This window comes from Acanthamoeba castellanii, assembly GCF_000313135.1.
Source record: "Acanthamoeba castellanii str. Neff unplaced genomic scaffold scf7180000084669, whole genome shotgun sequence".
Lineage (NCBI taxonomy): Eukaryota > Discosea > Longamoebia > Acanthamoebidae > Acanthamoeba > Acanthamoeba castellanii.
Window position 1 is genome coordinate 5718 of NW_004457554.1, and position 20018 is coordinate 25735.

A 20018-nucleotide genomic window follows, 5' to 3' on the forward strand; every position below is an offset into this window, starting at 1 on the left:
CGGGCGTCGATCTGCGCGGCGTGTGTCTGAGGCGGGCTCGACCTCACGCGAGCGCGGTTCACGCGGTGCAATCTGGAAGGGGCCGACTTCGAGTGGGCCAACCTAAACGAGGCGCGGCTGATCGACTGCAACCTCAACCGAGCGATGATGGCGGGTAAGCATTCATTTCGCTCTGTTGTTGAGGCTTGTGCAGGGCTAACAGTTATGTTGAACCAGGGGTGAATCTTTCTAAGGCCAACCTGTCGAGTTCTTCATGTGTGGGCACCAACCTGAAAGGTGCGTGTGCGTGTGCGGTGGTGCGTGTGCGTGGCACAATATGGCTCACAATTCAGGCGTATGCAGGAGCGGTGCTGGAGGGCGCAATGTGCGCAAACACGGTCTTTCAAGATGCCAACCTTGCAGGTTTGTACACTCCTCATCACTGCGAAATGTGTTGTGCTAATGTTGGGCTGGCTTACAGGAGCCGATCTCACAAAGATGAATGGCGGAGCAGCTTCATTTGCAATGGCCAACCTCACAGGTTTGTGCACTCCTCTTTTTTGCTACTGCAGCTGGCTGGAAGACTCACCCACCTTTCCAACAGGAGCAAACATGACAAAGATGAATGGAAAGGCAGCATGCTTTGAGAATGCAAACCTCTCAGGTGTTACACTTCTCCTCTTTCACTTTCAACATCAACACTTTCTAAGATCCACTTTTGTTGCAGGAGCAAACTTGGAGGAAATGAATGGCAAGACAGCCTCCTTTGACAGTGCCAATCTTACAGGTTGTTCCCTTCTTGAATTCTAAAAGCAACTTTGGCTGATTTTAATGTGTGATAGGAGCAAGCATGAAGTTCATGCATGCAGATAGGGCCAGCTTTCAAAACACCAACCTAAGAGGTACCCATACAAACACCACAAAATAATGTCTTGTTATTAATGTTAGATCAGGCGCCAATATATACAGTTTGAGTGCAAGCAAGGCCAACTTCCAAGGTGCTGATTTGACAGGTAAGGTGTGCAGCCTGTGCTGAGCTATGGAATTCTACTGATCACTTTACTTACAGGAGCTACAATTGAGTATGCCCAGTTCCCAAATGGATTTTCTCCTCAAGTATGAAGCTTCATGAAGCTTCATTACAAAGTTGTATTTACACCACCCTGCAGTCCTGGAATGCCAAGACATGCAAAGCTGGACCACTAGAAGTGTGCAGTTTATCTTCCTTGGCAATGTCTGTGTTTCTTAGCTTTTTTAACTTCATGTGCATTAATTGCATGAGGATTTTTCCTCTTCATTTGTAACACTAATGGACTGGTTGCTCTCTAAGAACCTGCAGCCATATGAAATGTGAGTCATTGAAAGGAGTGTGGTATTTAAGAGGTTCAAATAGAAATAGCACTGCAATCTTCATCATTTTACCAGTATTTACTTTTACCCTTCCCAAAGAAATTCCCATCAAAACAATGCTGACAAAGGTTCTGGCCAATTTAGAGGCAAGTTTTTTCTGCCCCACTCCATGCAATAAATGTTGAAATACACACTTTTTCAAGCTTCCAGTTTTTGCCCTGATGCAAGCTGGCCAATATCCAGAAAATGTGGCACCACCCTTCTGTTTCCAAAAGTGTACATTGCCTTCTTGATGCTCAGTACAACCCCTGCAGGTCTGAAACCATTAGAATAAGGCAATGCTCCAGCTCAGTGGCATCAAGATGAACTTCTAAGGTACTGAATTTGGGCCTGGTTGTGATATACCTCTGATGAAGGTTTTGCCTGGAATAACAGGGACTAGGCTCAGTTGTGGCATTGGAGTGTAATGTGGTATGGTTTGGCCTGAGCTGCAAGCCCTTGTGCTTATGTATGGGGAGTTGTGTAATGTGTATGCAAGCTCTACACAAGAATAAGTGAGATTGGTTTGGCTTCCCATCCCTCCTCCCCCCAATCAAGCAAGCAGAGCTCATGTCTTCACATGGAACATGGTAGAGAACTGGGGCGTCTCCTTTCCAGCAGAACATGTTGTGTCAAAAGTTGATGTGCCACTCACAATCATCAAGAACGGGCAGCGGCGAACATGCGGCTGTACCGATCCACAGCGGCCTGCCACTTGGCTCTCATCATCCGGGCGGTGGTGGGTCTGTTGTCCGCCGCGCCATCTCCGCGTGATGAGGATGATGCAGCGTCTTCGTTGGCGGGAGGACTGGTCCCATCATGCAGTCGCTGCTGCTGCTGCTGCGCCATCCACTCGCACACGACCCGGGCCTGCGGGAGGAGGCCCAGCTCGCCGCAGAGCACCAGCAGGAGCGTCGCGCCGCACTCTGGGTGCGGCAGGACCAGGCCCGGCTTGCGCCCTGGCTCGGTGGCCGCTTCCACGTTTTCTTCGTCGTCGTCTTCGTTGCGGATCAGCTTCTGCTCGACGCGCTGGATGGCCGCCTGCAGGTGAGCAGACTCCTGCGCCAACGCGGTCGACCGCTCCGTAGTGGTGGTGGTCTGCGTGTCTGCGCACAGCCTCGCAGCGCGCTTGGCCAGCGTCCGCCGCCGCGCGTGCATGTCGTGCCACTCGGCGACCAGCGAGTCGCACACGACGGGCGTCAGCTCCTCCACCACGCGCCGGGTCTCTTCCACCACCACCTCTGCCGCCTCTCCTTCCGCTCGCCGTCGCTGGCGCCGCAGTCGCAGCAGCTCCTCCGACACCTTAACCTGACCCGTCGGCGTCTCCTCTCCTTCTTCCGCTGTGGCGGCGGTCGTGGCGAAGACAAAGTCGACCGCGGCGGGCGAGACGGCCAGCAGGCGGTCCAGCAGCTCGGCGCAGGCCCCGAACGAGCGTAGTGTCGGCAAGAGGTCGGCCGGCACGCGCACCCTCCTCTCTTCGTTTTCGTTTTCGCTTTTCGCTCTTCTGGGCTCGCCCGATGCCGAAGCCGACGAAGAGGTCGCGCAGGGTGTGCCAGGAACCCGGGAAGCAGAGCGAGAACAGGCGGAGCTGCGTGACCTCGTCGGCCCCGCCGGCCAGCAGCGGCTGGAGGCAGTAGCGCAGGCCGCCCTCGACGTCGTCCAGCAGGAACGAGATCAGCGCCAGGCACAGGTACGTGGAGTGGGCCACTTTGTTGTCGTGCCGGGTCCGGGGGCCGCCCGGGCTGACGACGTCGGCGAGGTGCTGGTGCGATCGACGCAGCAGTTCGTCCCGCTTGGCCTCGAGGCTGACCTTGTCGAGGGGCAGACCGCGGCCCTGCCACGCGAGGTAGACCTTCTCGAAGAAGTGCGGCTCCGCCTCGCTTCGCCTCAGCCGCGCCAGGAATCGGCTCGCTGTGTGTGGCGACAATTAATGATCGCACACACACCACCGCACACGCGCTACCGCACGCACTACCGCACACGCGAGACCGCACACGCAGTGACAAAGGAGGGCTGTACCTGAGGGGAAGAAGATGTGGATGAACGAAGGCAGAGACGGGGTCGGTGGCGATGCCGCGGCTTCGGCCTCTGGTTGTTCCTGCTCTGGCTTGTCGTTGGCCTCTTCCCAGAGCGCCTGCTCGACGCCCAACAGGTACAGATTGGCGTACAACGTGGGAAACTTGGCATAGAGTTCGAATGCCTGATGTGTTTTAGAGCAGAGCTTTGAGATCTCTGAGATCGATGCGTGTGTGCGTGTGCGGTGGTGCGTGTGCGTGTGCGAACCTTGTCAAAACTGCGAGTGTTGTACATGCACATCTTGGCGTAGGTGGTCGCGAGCGTAAGCGCTGCCTCGGACTTGCCCGCCAAAAGCGCCAGGTCAAGTGCTGTGAAAACGGAAAAAAAAAAAAAGCACACACGCATGAGTTGTTGAACATGAGCAGCTATGAGCTCCAAGCGAATGACGGTACGTACCAGCGTCCAGGCCCAGAGCGTCGCCCTTGCGCGCCAAGTACTGGATGGCCTTGTCGATGTTACCGAGCGCCAGATAACTGTCGTAACGTCGTATGAGCCAAAGAAGGTCTTAATGTAATTAAAAAAAAAGTAAAAAGTAAAACGTACCATTTGGCCACTTGTTCGTACATGGCGCGACGCTCGCACCACTCGGCCCATTCCAGGTAGAGCTCACGAATCAATGGATCCTGATGAAGAAATGTAAGACGAAGACGAAGACGAAGACGAAGATCAAGAACGGATTCAACGAGGGTACGTCGTACATTGGATTCGAGTCGCGTTTTGGCGAGGAGGATGGCCTCGCGGAACATCTCCGCTTCCGTGTAGACCTTGACCGCATCCGCGACCCTGTGGCATGTCAGGAAGAAGAGCACCTGGCGAACAAAAATCGATTAAATAATGAGCGAGCGATGTGCACTGAGTGTAGTGTGCGGTGAGTGCGGTGAGTGCGGTGAGTGCGGTGAGTGCGGTGTGTGCGGTGTGTGCGGTAGAGATGCGCGTACCGCCTTGTGGACGTCGCCTGCCTGCTGCAGCTGGTAGGCGTAGGCCACGCACATGGCTTCCCACACGTCACGACCGGCCAGCGGGCTGAGGGCCACCCACATCGCCGATAGGCCCTGTGAAGAAGTGACAGCCCCAGAAACAACAACCGACGGACGAAGAATGGGTCTGTCAGCCACCTCCCTACCAAACGACACAAGCTATGCAGGCGTGGGGCGTACGTACGTCCTTCTGAACCGTCTGACGAAGCGCGGCGCCCACGTCGCCCTGCCACATGGCCAGCATGGCGGAGCTCTCCCAATTTCCGCTCTCCGATTGCGCCGCGCCTGGCACATACAAATATTAAAAAAATACCATATAAATATATATGGTAAATTGTTTCCAATCGGGTGCTTGACGCGCTCGGCGAGGGGGGTACCTTCGGCCTGCAGCAGGTCCAGTGCCTCCTTGTCGCCCATGAACAAGTTGACCTCCTGCAGGTGCCCCTTGGTCGGCCCCGGAGAGGACGCGACCGGCTGCGCTTCGGCGCCTGGTTCCAAGGCCTTCGAAGGCTCTGCAGCTTCTTTTTCTGTCGGTTGTGTTGTCGGTCGGTGGTAAACGTCGACGTCGTCGTCCGCCTCGGCGGCGTTCTGGGTCTGGTGCTTGAACATCTCGCGCGCGATGGCCTTGCACACCTCGACCTGCTGTTGTCGCGACTGCAGGGCGTTGTTGGACATCGGGAGCAGCGTGCGCTCCTTCTTCGTCGCCGTCTTCTTCTTGCCGCCTCGTTTGGTCGCCATCGCCGTCGCTGTCGTCGTGTCGACCTGCTCCGTCGTTGTCGCGGGTGGCACCTGTTCTTCTTCGCCGGTCTGAGCCTGCACGGAAGCATCGGCCACCTGGTCGCCACCGAGCTCGGTCCTGCGTTCGTCCGCGGTCGTGGATAGCGGCGGGGCTGGGCCTTTGGGCTCCGCTGCAGGCGCCTGGGACACGTGCATCGAGGGTGGCTCGGTTGTACCGCTGGTGGTGGGCACCGGTGCCTTCTTCGGAGCCGGCGGCTTCTTCGCTCCGCCACCAGCATCCTTCTTGGCCGCCGGCTTCTTCTTGCGCGGCAGAGGTTCTACGTAGCTCCACACACACACACACACCACACATACACACACCACACACACACCCGCGTCAATGCTGGAGAGCATAACGCCATGCCGTCTTAACAAGATTTGCGGAGGTGAGGAGGCGCACCCAAGACCGGCGGGGTCGTATGAGGCTGACTCAAGTAGTTCCACATGTGCGTGGTCTGGTCCTCCGAGGCGCTGAAGAGGAATCGTGAATCAAGCCCGTTCCACCTGCAGCACAACAAGAACGAAAGAGACAGCGAAAAAGAAAGAAGAACGAAGAAAGAGATGAGTGCGCCGCTTTCGACTTCCACCCGGGTTGACCACGTGGCTGTCGCACCTCACGCCGAACACCCGGCCTGCGTGGTGGCGGTAGTTGGCGAGCGGGGTGCCGGTCAGCGCATTCCAGACCTGCACCGTCGCGTCCATGGAGGCGGATGCGATCAGCTCCGGGTTGTGCGGGCACCAGGCGATGTCCGTCACCGACCGCGTGTGACCCTTCAGCACGCGGATGCATTCCTCGCTCGTCCCCACCAGGGACGGAGCAACTGTGTCGTGCATGTCGTGCGTGTCGTGAGTGGTGAGTGGTGATGGCGGTGGATGGTGGTCGGTGGTGTCGGTACCTGCTTTGCCACCTCCAGCGATGATGGTGGTCACGTCGTAGATAAGGATGGAGTTGTCGTCTGATGCGGAGGCCAGCAGGTTGCCCCAATACAAAGAGGACGCGGCCGTTCCGCACTCCTGTGCCGGCGGTGTTTCTCTAACGTTAGCGCGGCCATGTAGGAGGAATTCAGACTGCAATACGTAGCAGTGGGTACCCCTTCGGCGGCGCTGTTCCACTTCAACCGGTTGATGAGCTTCCGGTGATCGCTGAAGACGCGCAGACAGCGCCATGACGGGTACTCGAAGAGTTCGATCGTTCTACCGTGCAACACAGAACCGTCCCGGAAACGTGTAAGTTAAGCAATGTGCCAGCCGACGTGGTGATGGGCCGCCGTAAGCTGAGGTGTTGGCGCACCCGTTGCTATTGCCGACTGCGAGCAGGGTCCCGTCCTTCTTCCAGGCAAAATCGCTCCGCTTCGGAAAGGTCGGCCTCTCCTGATGAGCGAGCGAATACTGTGGGTCTAAAAAGTAACACATCATAAACGACGGGAGAGAAAGCTTAGGTAGGCACCTTGACCTCGGTGGCGTTGGCGCTCCCGATGTGGAGGTTGATGTTCTTGGGGAACTTGTTGGGTTTGGCCGGGTCGAATTCGAGGATGTTGCCGTCGCCACCGCAGCTATAGAGCAGATACCGCTTCTTGCCGCCCAGCCCAGCCTTGCCCTCTTCGCCCTGCTGCTGTTGCTGCTCTGAGTTGTCCTCCTCCTCCTTTTCGTCCTTCTTTTCGTTACTTGGCCCAGACGCCTCCTTCGCCGGTTCAGTACTAGCGTCAGCCGCCACATGCCAGCCGAGCTCGTAGACCGGTCCTGATCAGACACAGCCACGAATCAACAACAGCCAAAACAAACGAAAGCCAATCAACCGTGACAACGGGGAAAGTTGAGACTTGACTCACCTCGCGCGTGGTGGCCTGCGAACTGTGCCACGGTCTGAGAGTGCGTGTTGTAGACGCCCACGCGACCGTCGTCCATGCCGTAGGCAAGAGTGCCAATGCTCGTGGGGTGCCAGGCGACCTAAAATCGCACTCGTATGAACATTGTGTGCGTGTGCGTGTGCGTGTGCGTGTTGCCTCGAATGCCGTATGCGGGTGGTCTACGTACGCAGGTCACCTTGGCCTGCAGGCCCTTCCACAGGAGTATGGTGCGATAGGGGTTCTTGTTACTGGCCCCGCCTTCTTCCCCGTCATCGGCTTCGCGGGAGGTGGCCTCCGATATGTCCCATATGCGAATCGACTTGTCGCCCAGGGCCACGGCCAGCTTTGTCGGATCCTGATGATGGTGATGCCAATTTTTGGCGATCGGTATGTGAGCCCAACTATGCACAGCACGAAGCGATCGCCCAGTTGATGTTATGCGAATACCATCTCTGAATAGTCGAGGCTGTACGCGAAGCCGCCTAGCGTGGGAATGCTCCATACGCTCTTCAGCTTGACGCAATTCCACAAGATGATCTGCATGATGATGGTTCATTAGCGTTGAGCTTAACGCTTCTTGGTGAAGCGTACCTGGCGGTCCATCGAGTGCGTGACAAATTGGCGCGGGTCATCAGGGAGGAAGGTGATCCCGAAAATGGCTCGGTTGTGGCCTGCTCCCGTAAGTCTGTTCGAGGAGGGTTTCTTCTTGTCGTTGATGTCCCACAGCAAGAGCTCGTCACTGTAACACACCACGCGCACACGCATAATCGCACACGCACACGCACACGCACACGCACAACCGCACACGCACACACATGTGTCAGTCCGACGAGTTGAAGTATTGAGAGAGGAGCGACGCCAAAGTGAGACACGCACTCGTTAGATGTCGATACGAGTTGGTTCCTCTTGCACCATGACCACGCGATGCTTAGCCACAGGCCAGTCTTGTCCCGTGCGCCTCGTCGCCCAGCCGGCAGGCGCATCATGCAGTGGAACTTGCCTGACGGGGGTGGAAACGAACAGAAATGGTGAGTTCGGACTTACTACAACGCAAAGCAGCAGCGCAGGAGGAAAGCCAAGCTAAGAGAGTTGCTCTGGCGCGAGAGTCAAGGAGGCGTGCAGAAGTGTGAGAACCAGTTTGCGCGTTCCATATGCGGATGGTCTGGTCACGTGAGGACGATGCCAGCAGCGGAGTAACGCGCCACGATGATGTCACCCCGCTTGTCGTTGCGTTCGCCGTGTGGACCTCTGCTTCTCCTTCTCCTTCACCGAGCTTTTCCGCTTCGTCGGTGTTGTCTCCCTCTTCTTCTTCGTCTTCTGCAATCGCGCATATGTGAAGGGTGAAGGTCAAGCAGCTGCAATTCGGTGTTGCGCACAAAGTATAGAGAAGCGCGCAGTGGTGCCGGTGTTACGCACTGCTGCGGCGCCACGATGATCCGTCGTCGTCGGCCTTCGAAACCTTTTTCTCCTGCTGCTTCGCAAATCGTGGGGGAAGCCACGACAGGGCATGGATCTCCTCGACATGCCCAGTGAGGCGGTGCAAGACGGTCCCTTCCTTGATATCCGCCACAATCACCACTCCATTCTGGAATCTACACACCAAGTGCGCGTGTCAACGATAACACGACACACGACACACAATCCAAGGCTCGGCGAGAAGAGCACGCACCCGACGGCCACTTCATCTTCGTTGTAGGGCGAACACTTAGGCACTGGACGGCCGAATCGATGCCCCACTTCTCCTTGGTGGTGAAGACCCGGGTGATGCTGCCATCGCCCCGCACCGTAGCTCCCTCAGCCGGGAAGCGCCACAGCACGACCACGCCGCTCTTGTCGGCCGACACCACCAGCAGGTCCGCGCTGAGCGGCGACACCGAGAGAGCCACCACCACACCCTGTAAAGTAGCCAGAGGGTCATACCACCGCCAGGCATCAACGCTACTGTCTGGGCTTAGCGTACCTTGTGCAAACGATGCTGGGCCAGGCACTGCAGCGTGCGCATGTCCCACACGCGTACGGTGGCGTCGGCTGCACCGCTGACGCAGTGTAGACCGCCGCGGCTGCCGCTACGCTTGTCGATCTCCAGGCTCGTTATGCGATCTTCGTGTCCGCGTAGTGCACCCACGAACTTCCGCGACTTGATGTGCAGCAGCTGTACGTCGGCCTTGGCTCCGTAAGCGTAGACACCGTCCAGCGAGCAGTCGGCCACCTGCCCGCAATACCAATTCGGAGATGTGGGCAACATCGTCGTCATCTCCCGCCCCTGAAATGTTGAGGCCTCCCCTTGCACTGACTCATCGCTGCCAGCTGTAGAGGTAGCCTGTTCTCCCACATCACCAGCCTCGCCTCCACCCAGCCCATCCACTTGTGCTTCCTCCATCTTGCCACAAGCTTATGGTTTTGCCAGTTTGCGAAACTGTTTCAACAGTCACGGCCAAACCATTCCGGAAATGGTTTTACTGTTCGGAATTACTTTCATCACACGTAGGGGATGGGGTAAGGTGCGTCCAACGGATGAATCCTGACCGGGTGAGCTTCTGTGTTGAACACCCACTCATCAATGTTGATAAGCTCAGGCGCAAACAGGAGGTACAGATATTTCCTGTTGTTGTGAACACACACGAAAAAGAAGTGAGTGGGGCATAGGTCAGGGGTTTTCAGGGTTGTGGGTGAGTCACGCTACGTACAGAGTCTCGGCGAGGAAGAAGCTCTGCTGCAGGTTGTCGTGGTGCGGCGGGACCTGCGTAACATCAGTGATGCCGCTGAAGCCATGATCCACTTTGCAACTCTTGATGAGGGACTGGAGTGATACAGGAACACAGGCGCGCATCAGCATCAGCCAGACCAAGAACACATTAGTGGAGGCGGTGGGTGGGTACGTTAAAGATCTCCCAGCCCCAGTCCTGGTAGATCGGGTCGCCAGTGACCCGGTACAGAATGAAGAGAGACTCCACCGTTTCTGGTCGCAGAATGTAGTGACGCTCCGAGCGTGTGCTGGTGGAGAGCAAAGGAAATGAAAAGAAAAGGAAAAGGACATCAGCATGTTGTGCATCGCGACATTGATCAGTAACTAAATATAGTACTTCAGGTACCTGAAGTCCTTCGAGTGGTCGTCGAAACGCAGGATCTCGGGGAAGATGCCGGTGGGCATCCGGTGGTAGCCCTCATAGCACGTCCTCGTGATCTCCGCGCCCAGCTCCAGATGTTTCTGCCTCAACTCCTCTGTTGTGTTGTGTGCATCGACGACGTGCAATATATGTGTATGTATATAATATATATATATGTATATATGGGTCAGCTTGGTTCATGCTACAATGTACAAGGGAGCATGTTGATCATATGTTGGGAGGGCACCGTGCTCTGGCCGGAGATGCCTCGCGCCAAGAGCATACATGCCGCCTGTCGCCACAAAACCGAGATGGTGAGTTTTGGGGGGGGGGCTGGGCCAGAGACCACGCCAAGGGCAAGGGCGTGAGGAGATCTTGACGAACCGGCAAAGCAGGCCAAGTGGTCCATCTTGGGGTCGTTCTGCGATCCGCGCCGCTCGGCGATGTAGGTGAGGCCGCTGGGCTGCGACTTTTCGATGAGGTGCTCTCGAATGGCTTCGGCCGAGTCCACGTACATCCGATAGAACATGCTCTGCTTTTTATCCACAAGCAACCTGTCGTACAGATCGCGGCATGCCATGTGCGTGTGAATCGATGGACTAGCACAGAAGAGCACCATAATAACAATAACATTAAGAATTCTAATAAAATGGATAAAAATAGAGAACGCACCAGGTCTTGATGAGATACTCGTAGAAGCTGTCCCCCATCGCGCCCAGGGTAATCCGCCGTCCATCTTGGTGGGCTGTAGGGAAGATAAGAAATAAGTAATATGAACAAAATAAATAATAATATATACAATGAGCTACCAGGTACATACAAAAGGCAGATGCGTGTGGGTCCAGGTAGATCGGGTACAGCGCGCCATCTGGCTTCTCCATCCGATCGAGCTGCTCAATGTACTATTGCCCCCCCCCCAACCCCAACCGAAGTGGGCAGACTGCAAGACCACTTGACGGACAGATAGCGCTGGGCGTACCTTGGTGACCTGCTCGGCGTAGTATGGATTGCCGGTTCGCTTGCTGAGGGTGATGAACTCGACCTGAATGGTGGCCACCTCGGACAGCAGCGCCGTTCCCGCCCAGCTCCACTGGCCATGGCCGCTGGCGACAGAAGAACGCACGGATATTAGCGTCTCGCTACGTGCGAGGCATGTCGTGTGCCGTGTGTCATTGGCGGCTACGATACGTACGATTGCATGTCAATGGCCGTGTAGGGCCAGTGACCCTGGAACGCCTTGGCGAGGCCGTCACCCACCTGCTTGGCCTTCTCCAAGAACATCGGCTGATTGACGAAGGAAGCAAGAAGATCAGAATGCGTTCAGGAACAACCAACAAACAACCAACAAACAACCAACAAACAACCAACAAACAACAATACATCGACGTGAGCGTACGTCAAGCGACATGTCGTAGGCAGACAAGAGGCCGCCGAGGATGCGAATGGTGCTTTCGAAAGTGCTGACATGTCCGCCCTGAGTTGATTGATTAAAACTGTTGGTCAAACAGACCGATCGCTGGGAAGCAGAGCAGGAAAAGAAAAAACGTGTGGGTACCAGGATGAAGTTGAACGATGCCACCCAATCACGAGCTCGCTGGAATTCCTCCTCCATGCCCATCAGGTAGAGCGTATCCAGACTGTCGATGATCGACGCCTGCCACCGCACACACGACACACACACACACGACACACACACACACGACACACACACACACCCACCAGTAAGTGTGTGCGTGTGCAGGAACCTGGTGTGAAGGGAAAGAAAAGAGGCGTACGCCTTGCCCGTTGCCCATCCAGTTGTGTCCGGTCTTTGAGAGCGGTCTCAATTCGTCTGCGCGCGCGCGTGTCAAAGAGAAGGCAGGGGTCAGCACATGGAGGGCAACCTCAAAAAAAAAAAGAAGACATAAACTCCTCTCGGCACACACCACCACAGCAGCATACCGTGGCCCCACGCATGCTCGACGTAATTGCTCCAGGCGTGCTCCATGGCAGCCTTGACTGCGCGGCGTCGTTCGCCCATCGCACGCTCATGTGCCGGATCTGTCGGATACATCAGCAATTGGGCAGAGCTCGGTGTCGCACAACGAGAGCCGTACCTGTCCTTGGTTGTTCGCCAGGCCGTACGCCAGCAGCCACTGTTTGTTTTGTTTTATTTTATTTTAAAAGAAATAAAATAGAAATGGCAATAAATAAAACGGATTAAATAAATAACAAGAAAGATAAAGGAGGAGAGGCGCACGCTTGGGGGTACGAGGAATCGAATATCGTCGCGTTTCGAACGGGGGCAGCACGTAAAACGTGATGGCGATGGAATAGCTCAGGACGAAGAAGATGAACAACTTCCATCGCAACCGATACAGCGTGCCCCCCAGCCCCATCTTTCCTCCACGCCGCGAGATCAAGACAAAAGAAAGGTGGTGGGAGTCTTCATTTTCATTTTTCGTGTTTTATTTATTTATTTATTTATCATTGTTTCTCATGGCGCCAAGCCGGGAGGTGAGTGCCGTCAACAGAAGAAGGGAGAGGGCTGTGTCAAGGGCTGTTGATGGGGCTGAGGAGGGAGACGGAGGCAGGGTAGCGGTGCTGCTGATTGGTGTCGTGTGGGAGGAAATCGAGATTGGAGTCCAGGTTCTCTTTCTCAAAGTCGTCGTCCAGATCCTCCAGCGCAAACTTGGGCAAGTGGCTCTTCGCGCTCGCCACCGACCTGCTGTTCCCCTTCTGTGTGCGTGTGCGTGTGTTGTCAGCCGCACGACACGCACGACACGCGCACACAACCCCGCAAAGAGGAGTTGACGAAGGGCCAACCTGGGATGGAGAGTCATCGGGATGAGCAACAGAATTCAGAGCGAGGGACACCAGCTTCTCTTGATTCTCGAGCAATGCCGCTTGCTCCTCTGTTGGTGAAACGCGCATGATGGTGAGTTGTCTGCACTGTCGGGCGGCACGTGAAGCCAACCAACAAAACGTACCGAGCTTCTTCCTAAGCATGCTCAGGTCGCTTGTGCCGTCGGCTCTCTTGGGCGTCATCGCCTCAGCGCGCGCTGTAAAAACAAACAACACACCAACATCAATGTTGTGCTCTCCGGATGCAAGAGTGTGAGTGCGATGCGTCGTGTGCGCGTGTGGGGTGCGATGTGTACCAAGAATGGCTGCAAGGCTCGGCGGGAGCTCGGTCGGCGCCTGCTCCTCCGGCACTTGAACCGCCGGCCGAGAGGTCAACTCCTTGAGCGCATGTACGTCCTTCTCCACCTGCTTCTCCAGCGTTCTGCGGAAGACGCCAATCGGCATGTCCAGATATTGGTCGTCGGACTTGATAGGTTCCTGCTCATGAACGCGCAACCACAATAAATTTGGTCAGCTGGCAGAACGTTGGACAAATGGGTCGCAAGTGCCAGTGCCTAGATCGGGGAAGCGCGAGTAAGACGTATATCTACTCTTTCAGAGGTCATAACAACTAATCCTCTGCTCACGCTTCCCTCTTCTTTTGTTCTCTTTTATAACTTTGTTTTGGCCGCAGCGCTGGTGAGTGGAGGGTTGGGTTGTTGAGTGGTACCTTGCTGTCGGGGATGGCCTGTGCGATGGTACGGCGAATCGTGAGGATGGTCTGACGCAGCGACTTGTTCTCCTCGCGCAACACTTCCTGCTTTCGCTCGTAGGAAGCCACGATTCCTCTGAAGATGTCTTCGTCCTTTGGCAGAGTACCACCACATGTGAATCGGTGTGCTAGCTAGCGGTCAAGACCTTGCGAAGCGATTGAGAAGAGCCTGGTACCGATTGCTTGTTCCTGAGTGGTGTTGCTGGCACGGCAGCGCGCGGCAGCCGCGAACCGCCAGCAGTCGAGGAGTTGACGGAATTGAGAAGCTCGGTCGCCCTCCTCGACGCCACATTCTTCTCGGCGATGTACTGCTGCAGCGTCTGCTTGAGTCGCTCGTACTCACGTTCCTTCTTGCGCATCTCGTGCTGCGTCGGAGGAAAGTGGCGAGAGTGAGCTCATGCTGCTTAGTTTCAGGAGATGCAGCACTCTGCGAGCATGTGTGTGCGTGTGTCGTACCAGATACTGGGTGTCCTTTCCCTGGAGAGCGAGAAGCTGTTTGCGTGTTTCCTGTCGTTCGAGGTTCCACTTGGCCTTTTCTTTATCCGTGTTTTCCTTGAGGGACTTCTCGCGCGCCTGGCACAGGGCCGTCTCGCGCTCCAACTGGTCCACTCTATCCTTTAGTCGTTTCTGTGTGTTGCGTGTGGGTTCGACACGTTGGTTGTCGAGTGCAGTGGAAAGAATCAGCTTCGGATCACTCGAGCAGAGGAGGAGGAAGAAGAAATTAAAGGTGTGCCTAAGGACAGTAGTAGAGGCGAACCTTCTCGGCGGCGAGTCTGTGTTCTTGTGAAAGGGACACCGCGAGGTCATCGGCCTTTCTCTCGAGCTGCTGCTGAGCGTCCTGTACAATCACCACAGCGGTACGCTTGCTAAGAAGAAGAAGAGGAAGGAAGGCCCAGGGAAGACGGAGAAGCATCTCGAGAGCGTACCTGGCGCAGCCGCAAGAGGGTATACATGCAGTTGAAGACCTGCGAGATGGTGACGGGAGTAAGCGGCAGGGCTTTGTCGGCCATCTTGAGCATGTCCTCGATCGGCGAAGAGATGCCCAGGAGGGAGAGTGCGTTGTTCAGGTACATGGCACTGTTTGCCATGTTATCCTCGTTGCAGAAGCCCCTGCCGATTGCCATCAAATGTATCGTTTGAGCAAGATTGGCCAGAAAATGCGAGTAGAAAGTTTGGAGGCGTACGCATCTTCCCTGTAGTCGTGCTTGTAGGGGGCACCATCAAAAGACGTATCTGAGGCCTAGCACAGAAAAAGAAATAAGAATTTGCATTTTGTTTACGGTTTCGATCGAGCTGCATTGCAAGGAGAATTACGTCAGCCCAAGCCTGAGCAAGATCGTGGTCATAAATCGCGCGTTCCATTGTGAATCCTCACCGACCGAGCGTTGGTTTCGATTTGATGCGGAAAACAACTTTTTCCCGCCTAAACGCAACGGCGAAAAAAAAATATTTTTCCTGCCAATTTTCTTGTTTCCTGTTCCGCCATGCCACCACACGCACACGTGCACACAACACACAGAACCCAGATCATCTTTTGTGTTCAGATTCTGCTGAGGCCAGCCCGGCCTCAATTAAGGGAGCAGTTCGCTCTGATAATCGCCAAAAATAAAGGACCGTGGCTGGCCTGCCTCGCCATCGGCGTTTGAAGAATGCGGAATAAATCCCTTCAAAAATTAAAAAATATGTTTTGCAATAAATAAAATTTATTATGCACTGGTGTTGTGGGCTCACATGCCCCACACACAAGAATGATACATGCCATACAGTTTGTGAAGCCATGCCTTGATCCTTTGCTTCTGTGGTGATGGTGGCAGTTGCATGGATCAGAGGACCTGCTTTAGCATGTTGATCTCCTCCATGATCACAGTAGCTTTGTCCTTGGCAGCACTTGCTTTGTTGGGGAGGTGAGAAGCCATCTGTTCAAGGCAGGCATCAAAGTCAAGAGGAGGGAGAGGAGGTGACGCCTCAGGGAGTATGGGTGAGAGGCTGTCAAGGAATTCATCCATGTTGAAGCTGTCATGTTGGACCAGTGGCAGGAGAGGTGGGCAGGAGATAGATGAGGAGGAAGATGATGATGCTGAGGATGATGAGGATGATGATGAAGAGGAAGGTGTTGGAGTTGGAGGAACTTGAGATGAGGAGGCTGATGCTGAAGGTGTTGGTACTCTAGGATGTTTTTCCTTGTGGTGATGAAGGAAGTTGCTCTGTGTTGAGAAGTGCTTCCCACAGTCTGCTTGATGGCAAAAATGCTGTGCTGAGGGTGTGGAAGAGGAGGAAGATGCTGTTGTGGTAGGAGAAGATGAAGAGGATGCTGATGATGAGTCCTGTGAGGGTGCTGTTGCTAATGTGGATGCTGAGTGAGTGGAGGATGCCATGTAAGTTGAGGATGATGAGGGTGGATCACCTGATATGAGTGGCGGCAAGTGCAGTTCATTGTATCTGCCCTCATCAGCAGATGTTACCTTCTCTTTCCCTTTCCATCATTTGGATACAGGAGCTGCAGTGTCAACACAGGAACTGGATCAGGGCCATTTAGCTCCTTGCTGTTCCTCATGACAATCAGTTTCCTGCAAGAACAGAGCATAAGCAGGTTGTATGTGGCGCTCTGCTATACACCACACAACATACACAGCACATACCATGGGGGCCTGCATATGGTCAATCACTTGTTGGAGCAGAGAGGCCTTGTTACCCAACAGCCTGAGCTTGTGCTTCTGCAAGTAGACCTTGAGCTGGTCAATGGTCACTGCAACAGTGTGAGAACACGCTGGTGGACATGCACAGACACTTCCAGGCACAGGGTCAGCTAAATGTACACTCAAGCACTTGATGAGCCTTCACTTGTTCCATTACCCATTCCACAGAGATGGGAACTTTCTTGTACAACACTTTCCTTTGTGCATTTGCAAGATCGCAGCGTTGACCTGTACCACACCACATTTGCTGTGAGTGAGCTCAAACATGCAGGTGCTCATGGGGTGGCTACATACCTGTTTCTGCAATAGCCAGCCGCTTCAGCTTCTTTTGTTGTAGCTTTGCCTGAATGGTCAGCTTGTAGTTGTCCCACTTACACCATGCATTGACAACATGCTCCCAGTGAGCTCAGTGCTCTGGAGTGATGATGAAGCCAAGGTGTTGAAAGACATCCAAGAGCAATCTGGCACCTGTACACAGATACCACACAAACATAAGTTTCAGCATTGACAAAGATGCAGACAAAGGTGATGACAACAACTGGGAAACAACAATGATGAATGACAATAATGAAGAAGATGACAGTGAGGAAGAGGATAAAGAAAGAGATACCTTCATTGCACTCAAGGATACCAGCATCAATGAGAGGGGCATACATCACCATCCAGTTGCGCTCCTTGTCTGCTCACTTACAAATCAAGCTATTCAAGAATTTGATGTGAATTGTGTTGTAGCTGTGTAGGTAACACTGGCGGTCAGCAAGGTAGCCCTCAATGAACTCTTGAAGTGTTGCTATCACTTCTGTATTGGCAGGGTTGAGGCGAGGAGTGGCCTTGGGAGGTTGAGCAGTGTGTTGGCACTGCTGGTGGTTCTGGTTGGTGATGTGAGGGATATATCCATGCATATGGGCGCAGAAACTGGCATCATTCCTGGAAAACAGTTTGATGCCTACCAACATGTGAGAACATGTGAGTGATGGGAACAAACACAAGACCAAACAGTTTCAATGCACCAATGAGGAAATGGCTCTTCAGTGATGCATCAAGGCTGGCCAAAACAGGGTGCTTCACAACCAAGTGCTTGAAGTTCTTGACCAGCCCTTTCACCTGGAACAAGAACACTGGTCAGCTTGATTTCCACTGTGCTTTGAGGAAAGAGGATTGTACATAATGATTGGGGTTGTGATATGTGGTAACACTATCCCCAAACACATGTTCCACAACAGTATGAATTGCTGAGTCACCATTGGCTGTTATGGACTTGAGCTGAACGCCACTCTCCTTGTTGAACAAGTGCACTCATGAGATAATGGTCACCTTCTGCCACAACAAGCAACAAATGAGGTACCTTGAGGTGGGTTAGCAGCTGTGCACTGCTGTCTCCTTCTGCTGTACTCGCTGTGCCCTGGTAGGTGTGAAGTGGGTGCTGTTGTGCTCCTGAAGCTGTATCCTTGAGGAGATGGTTCCATCCTAGTACTCCTCCTACATGATGAGCTTCATGCCACACACAAGCATGCCACACAGCATTTGTGTTAGGACACTAGTCAACAGGCCATCAATGCAGTAAGTGGGGGTCTACCATTATCTCTGTTTTGCACTATTGTTGTGATCTCATTTGCATGTTTGGTTTGTGATGAGTAGTGAGAGTCTATCTCAACGTTCCCTCCTGTTGGCTGCTCCTGCTGCATACAGTGCAACTGATCCCCACATGAAGCATCTGTGAGTGTTGTCAGGGTGGGTCCTAACTGCAGCACCATGCGTGCACACAAGTGCCAGACACTCAAAAAGGTTAGTAAATTGATGGCAAACAACAGCAAAGTGAATTGGTGATGAACAGGCATGTCCCTGTCCCTTCATCCCACAACCACATGTAGATCGCCCACTCCATCAAACAATCTTCACCAAACAAGGGTGGGGGTACCAGCATCTTCATTGCCTTCGCATACCTGGCCCTAGACACTGGGACAACGCCGCCCGCCAGTGTGAACACTGTCTCCAATTGCTTGTAGGCCAGTCCAGTCAGCCCCCATGTGATGATGAACTGAGTGGGAGCATTGTGGTGATGGTATCACTGATCGCCTCTATGGGTTGTTGGCTGAGGGGAGGTGCTGCTGAACTTGATGAAGAACTCACAATGCAACAAAGGGCACTGGATGGTGGTTGAGAAGCCCCCCCTGACCTCCCGCCCGCCAATCTTTGCATTGGAGTGAGCACTTTTGGCAGTAGGGGCAGCTGAGCAGGGAGATGATGTTGGTGAATTGATGGAACTCAATCATCCCCCAGATGTGCTGAAATGATACCTTTGCCTTCACTTGTGTTCACTGTTGGGGGGGAGAAGCGCTATGGGATCTCTTTGACTGCTTCAAATCCGCCCATTGTGTTTTTTGTTTCTGGTACTTGTATTCCTCCTGCTCCTTCACCACCACCGTTGCTGCCACTTCTTGTTCTCACCTCTCTTCCTCCTGTTGCTCCAACTGTTCCCTCACTTCTTGGATTGCTCACTCTTCAGCTTCAGCCTTCTCTTTTTTGGCTGCTGCTTGTTGTGCTGCTCACTTCAAGGTTTTACACTTGTATCTGGCCTTCCTTGTTGCTTCTCTATCTGCTGTGGTAACAAGCTGAAAGCTACTCTCAATGTTCATGGTACCCCACCTCTGTCTTCCTCTTCTCTTGTTGTCTGCTTCTTGTCATGGTGACCTCTCCTTCAGCTCTTGGCTTAGGGTTTGCTGACAGCTACCGGCGCCAAGTCAGTTTGAAGAAACATTTGGCCCAAAATAAAAATTTAAGGGATTTATTCTGCATTCTTCAAACGCCAATGGTGAGGCAGGCCAGCCATGGTCCTTTATTTTTGGTGATTGTCAGAGCGAACTGCTCCCTTAATAAAGGAAACTGAAAAATAAAATAATGAACATCCATCAAGGAGCAGGTGCAAGGTTGAGTGGCAAGCTGGCTTGGGCTTTATGAACAGGCTGTTTGGGTGACACACTCACTCTTTGTGTGGTCAGATGTTCTTTTTCCCTGCTCCAGTAGAAGGAGAAGAACCACACAGGAGGGCAAACCTGTTTGGGGACTTACATGTTGTGCTCCACTGCCTCCAGTGCGACTGTTGTATGTCAAGACTTCAGGTAACTAGGTTGGCTGAATTTAGCTTTGACAAGAATTTCGATAATGAATTATTTATAATAATTTTTTGGTTTGACCACGGCAACTTGTTTCTCCGTGCAACATCTTGTCCTGTGGCCACAATCACCTCTTCTCCATCCAATTCACGAACCGAAGACCTGGCCGAGCGAAATTGGAAGCCTCCAATCTTCCACAGCGACGAGAGAATCTCTTCGAAGGACAAGGAAATTAGTGATTCTACTCTACGACCATTTATGAGAATTAGAAGACTTTAGGGGAACATCATGTACGTACCAGGCATCACGAAGAAGAGGGGAAGCAGCGTCAAGGACAGATCGGCCTCGATGCCTGCTGGCGGTGTCGGCAATGTGGCTAGCGAGGCCCTGCTGAGCGCAGCAAGCGAGGCAAAGGAGAGCAAGAAGGAAAAGAAGAACAAATCGACAATTGCGAAGCGAAAG

General features: G+C 53.8%; 3 protein-coding genes and 1 pseudogene across 3 annotated transcripts in view; 1 reads left to right on the plus strand and 3 right to left on the minus strand.

The window, feature by feature from the left end:
• Nucleotides 1-595, plus strand: part of ACA1_111430 (pentapeptide repeat domain containing protein) — a gene marked incomplete at both ends in the record, with an annotated part of 803 nt that extends 208 nt beyond the window's left edge. The window contains 5 exons of the mRNA XM_004341962.1: nucleotides 32-154; nucleotides 217-276; nucleotides 343-402; nucleotides 461-520; nucleotides 552-595. Coding sequence (XP_004342011.1) covers nucleotides 32-154; nucleotides 217-276; nucleotides 343-402; nucleotides 461-520; nucleotides 552-595 — 347 coding nt within the window. The remainder of the gene's footprint in view (nucleotides 1-31; nucleotides 155-216; nucleotides 277-342; nucleotides 403-460; nucleotides 521-551) is intronic.
• A 1433-nt stretch (nucleotides 596-2028) lies between these two features.
• ACA1_111540 lies at nucleotides 2029-9290 on the minus strand (annotated as a pseudogene).
• Nucleotides 9291-9523: 233 nt separating this feature from the next.
• On the minus strand, nucleotides 9524-12530 carry ACA1_111550 (1,2alpha-mannosidase; the record flags this gene model as incomplete). Its single annotated transcript, XM_004341963.1, has 15 exons — nucleotides 9524-9647; nucleotides 9733-9833; nucleotides 9925-10039; nucleotides 10138-10267; nucleotides 10400-10444; nucleotides 10537-10706; nucleotides 10825-10897; nucleotides 10973-11054; nucleotides 11132-11255; nucleotides 11345-11436; nucleotides 11549-11626; nucleotides 11708-11806; nucleotides 11928-11983; nucleotides 12094-12192; nucleotides 12404-12530. The coding sequence occupies 15 exons, from the start codon at nucleotides 12528-12530 to the stop codon at nucleotides 9524-9526; spliced, it is 1515 nt and encodes a 504-aa protein (XP_004342012.1).
• A 154-nt stretch (nucleotides 12531-12684) lies between these two features.
• On the minus strand, nucleotides 12685-14835 carry ACA1_111560 (uncharacterized protein; the record flags this gene model as incomplete). Its single annotated transcript, XM_004341964.1, has 9 exons — nucleotides 12685-12870; nucleotides 13009-13046; nucleotides 13122-13193; nucleotides 13293-13473; nucleotides 13706-13840; nucleotides 13924-14112; nucleotides 14204-14374; nucleotides 14505-14585; nucleotides 14674-14835. 9 exons carry the CDS (start codon nucleotides 14833-14835, stop codon nucleotides 12685-12687), a joined length of 1215 nt encoding a protein of 404 aa, XP_004342013.1.
• Nucleotides 14836-20018: the final 5183 nt, after the last annotated feature.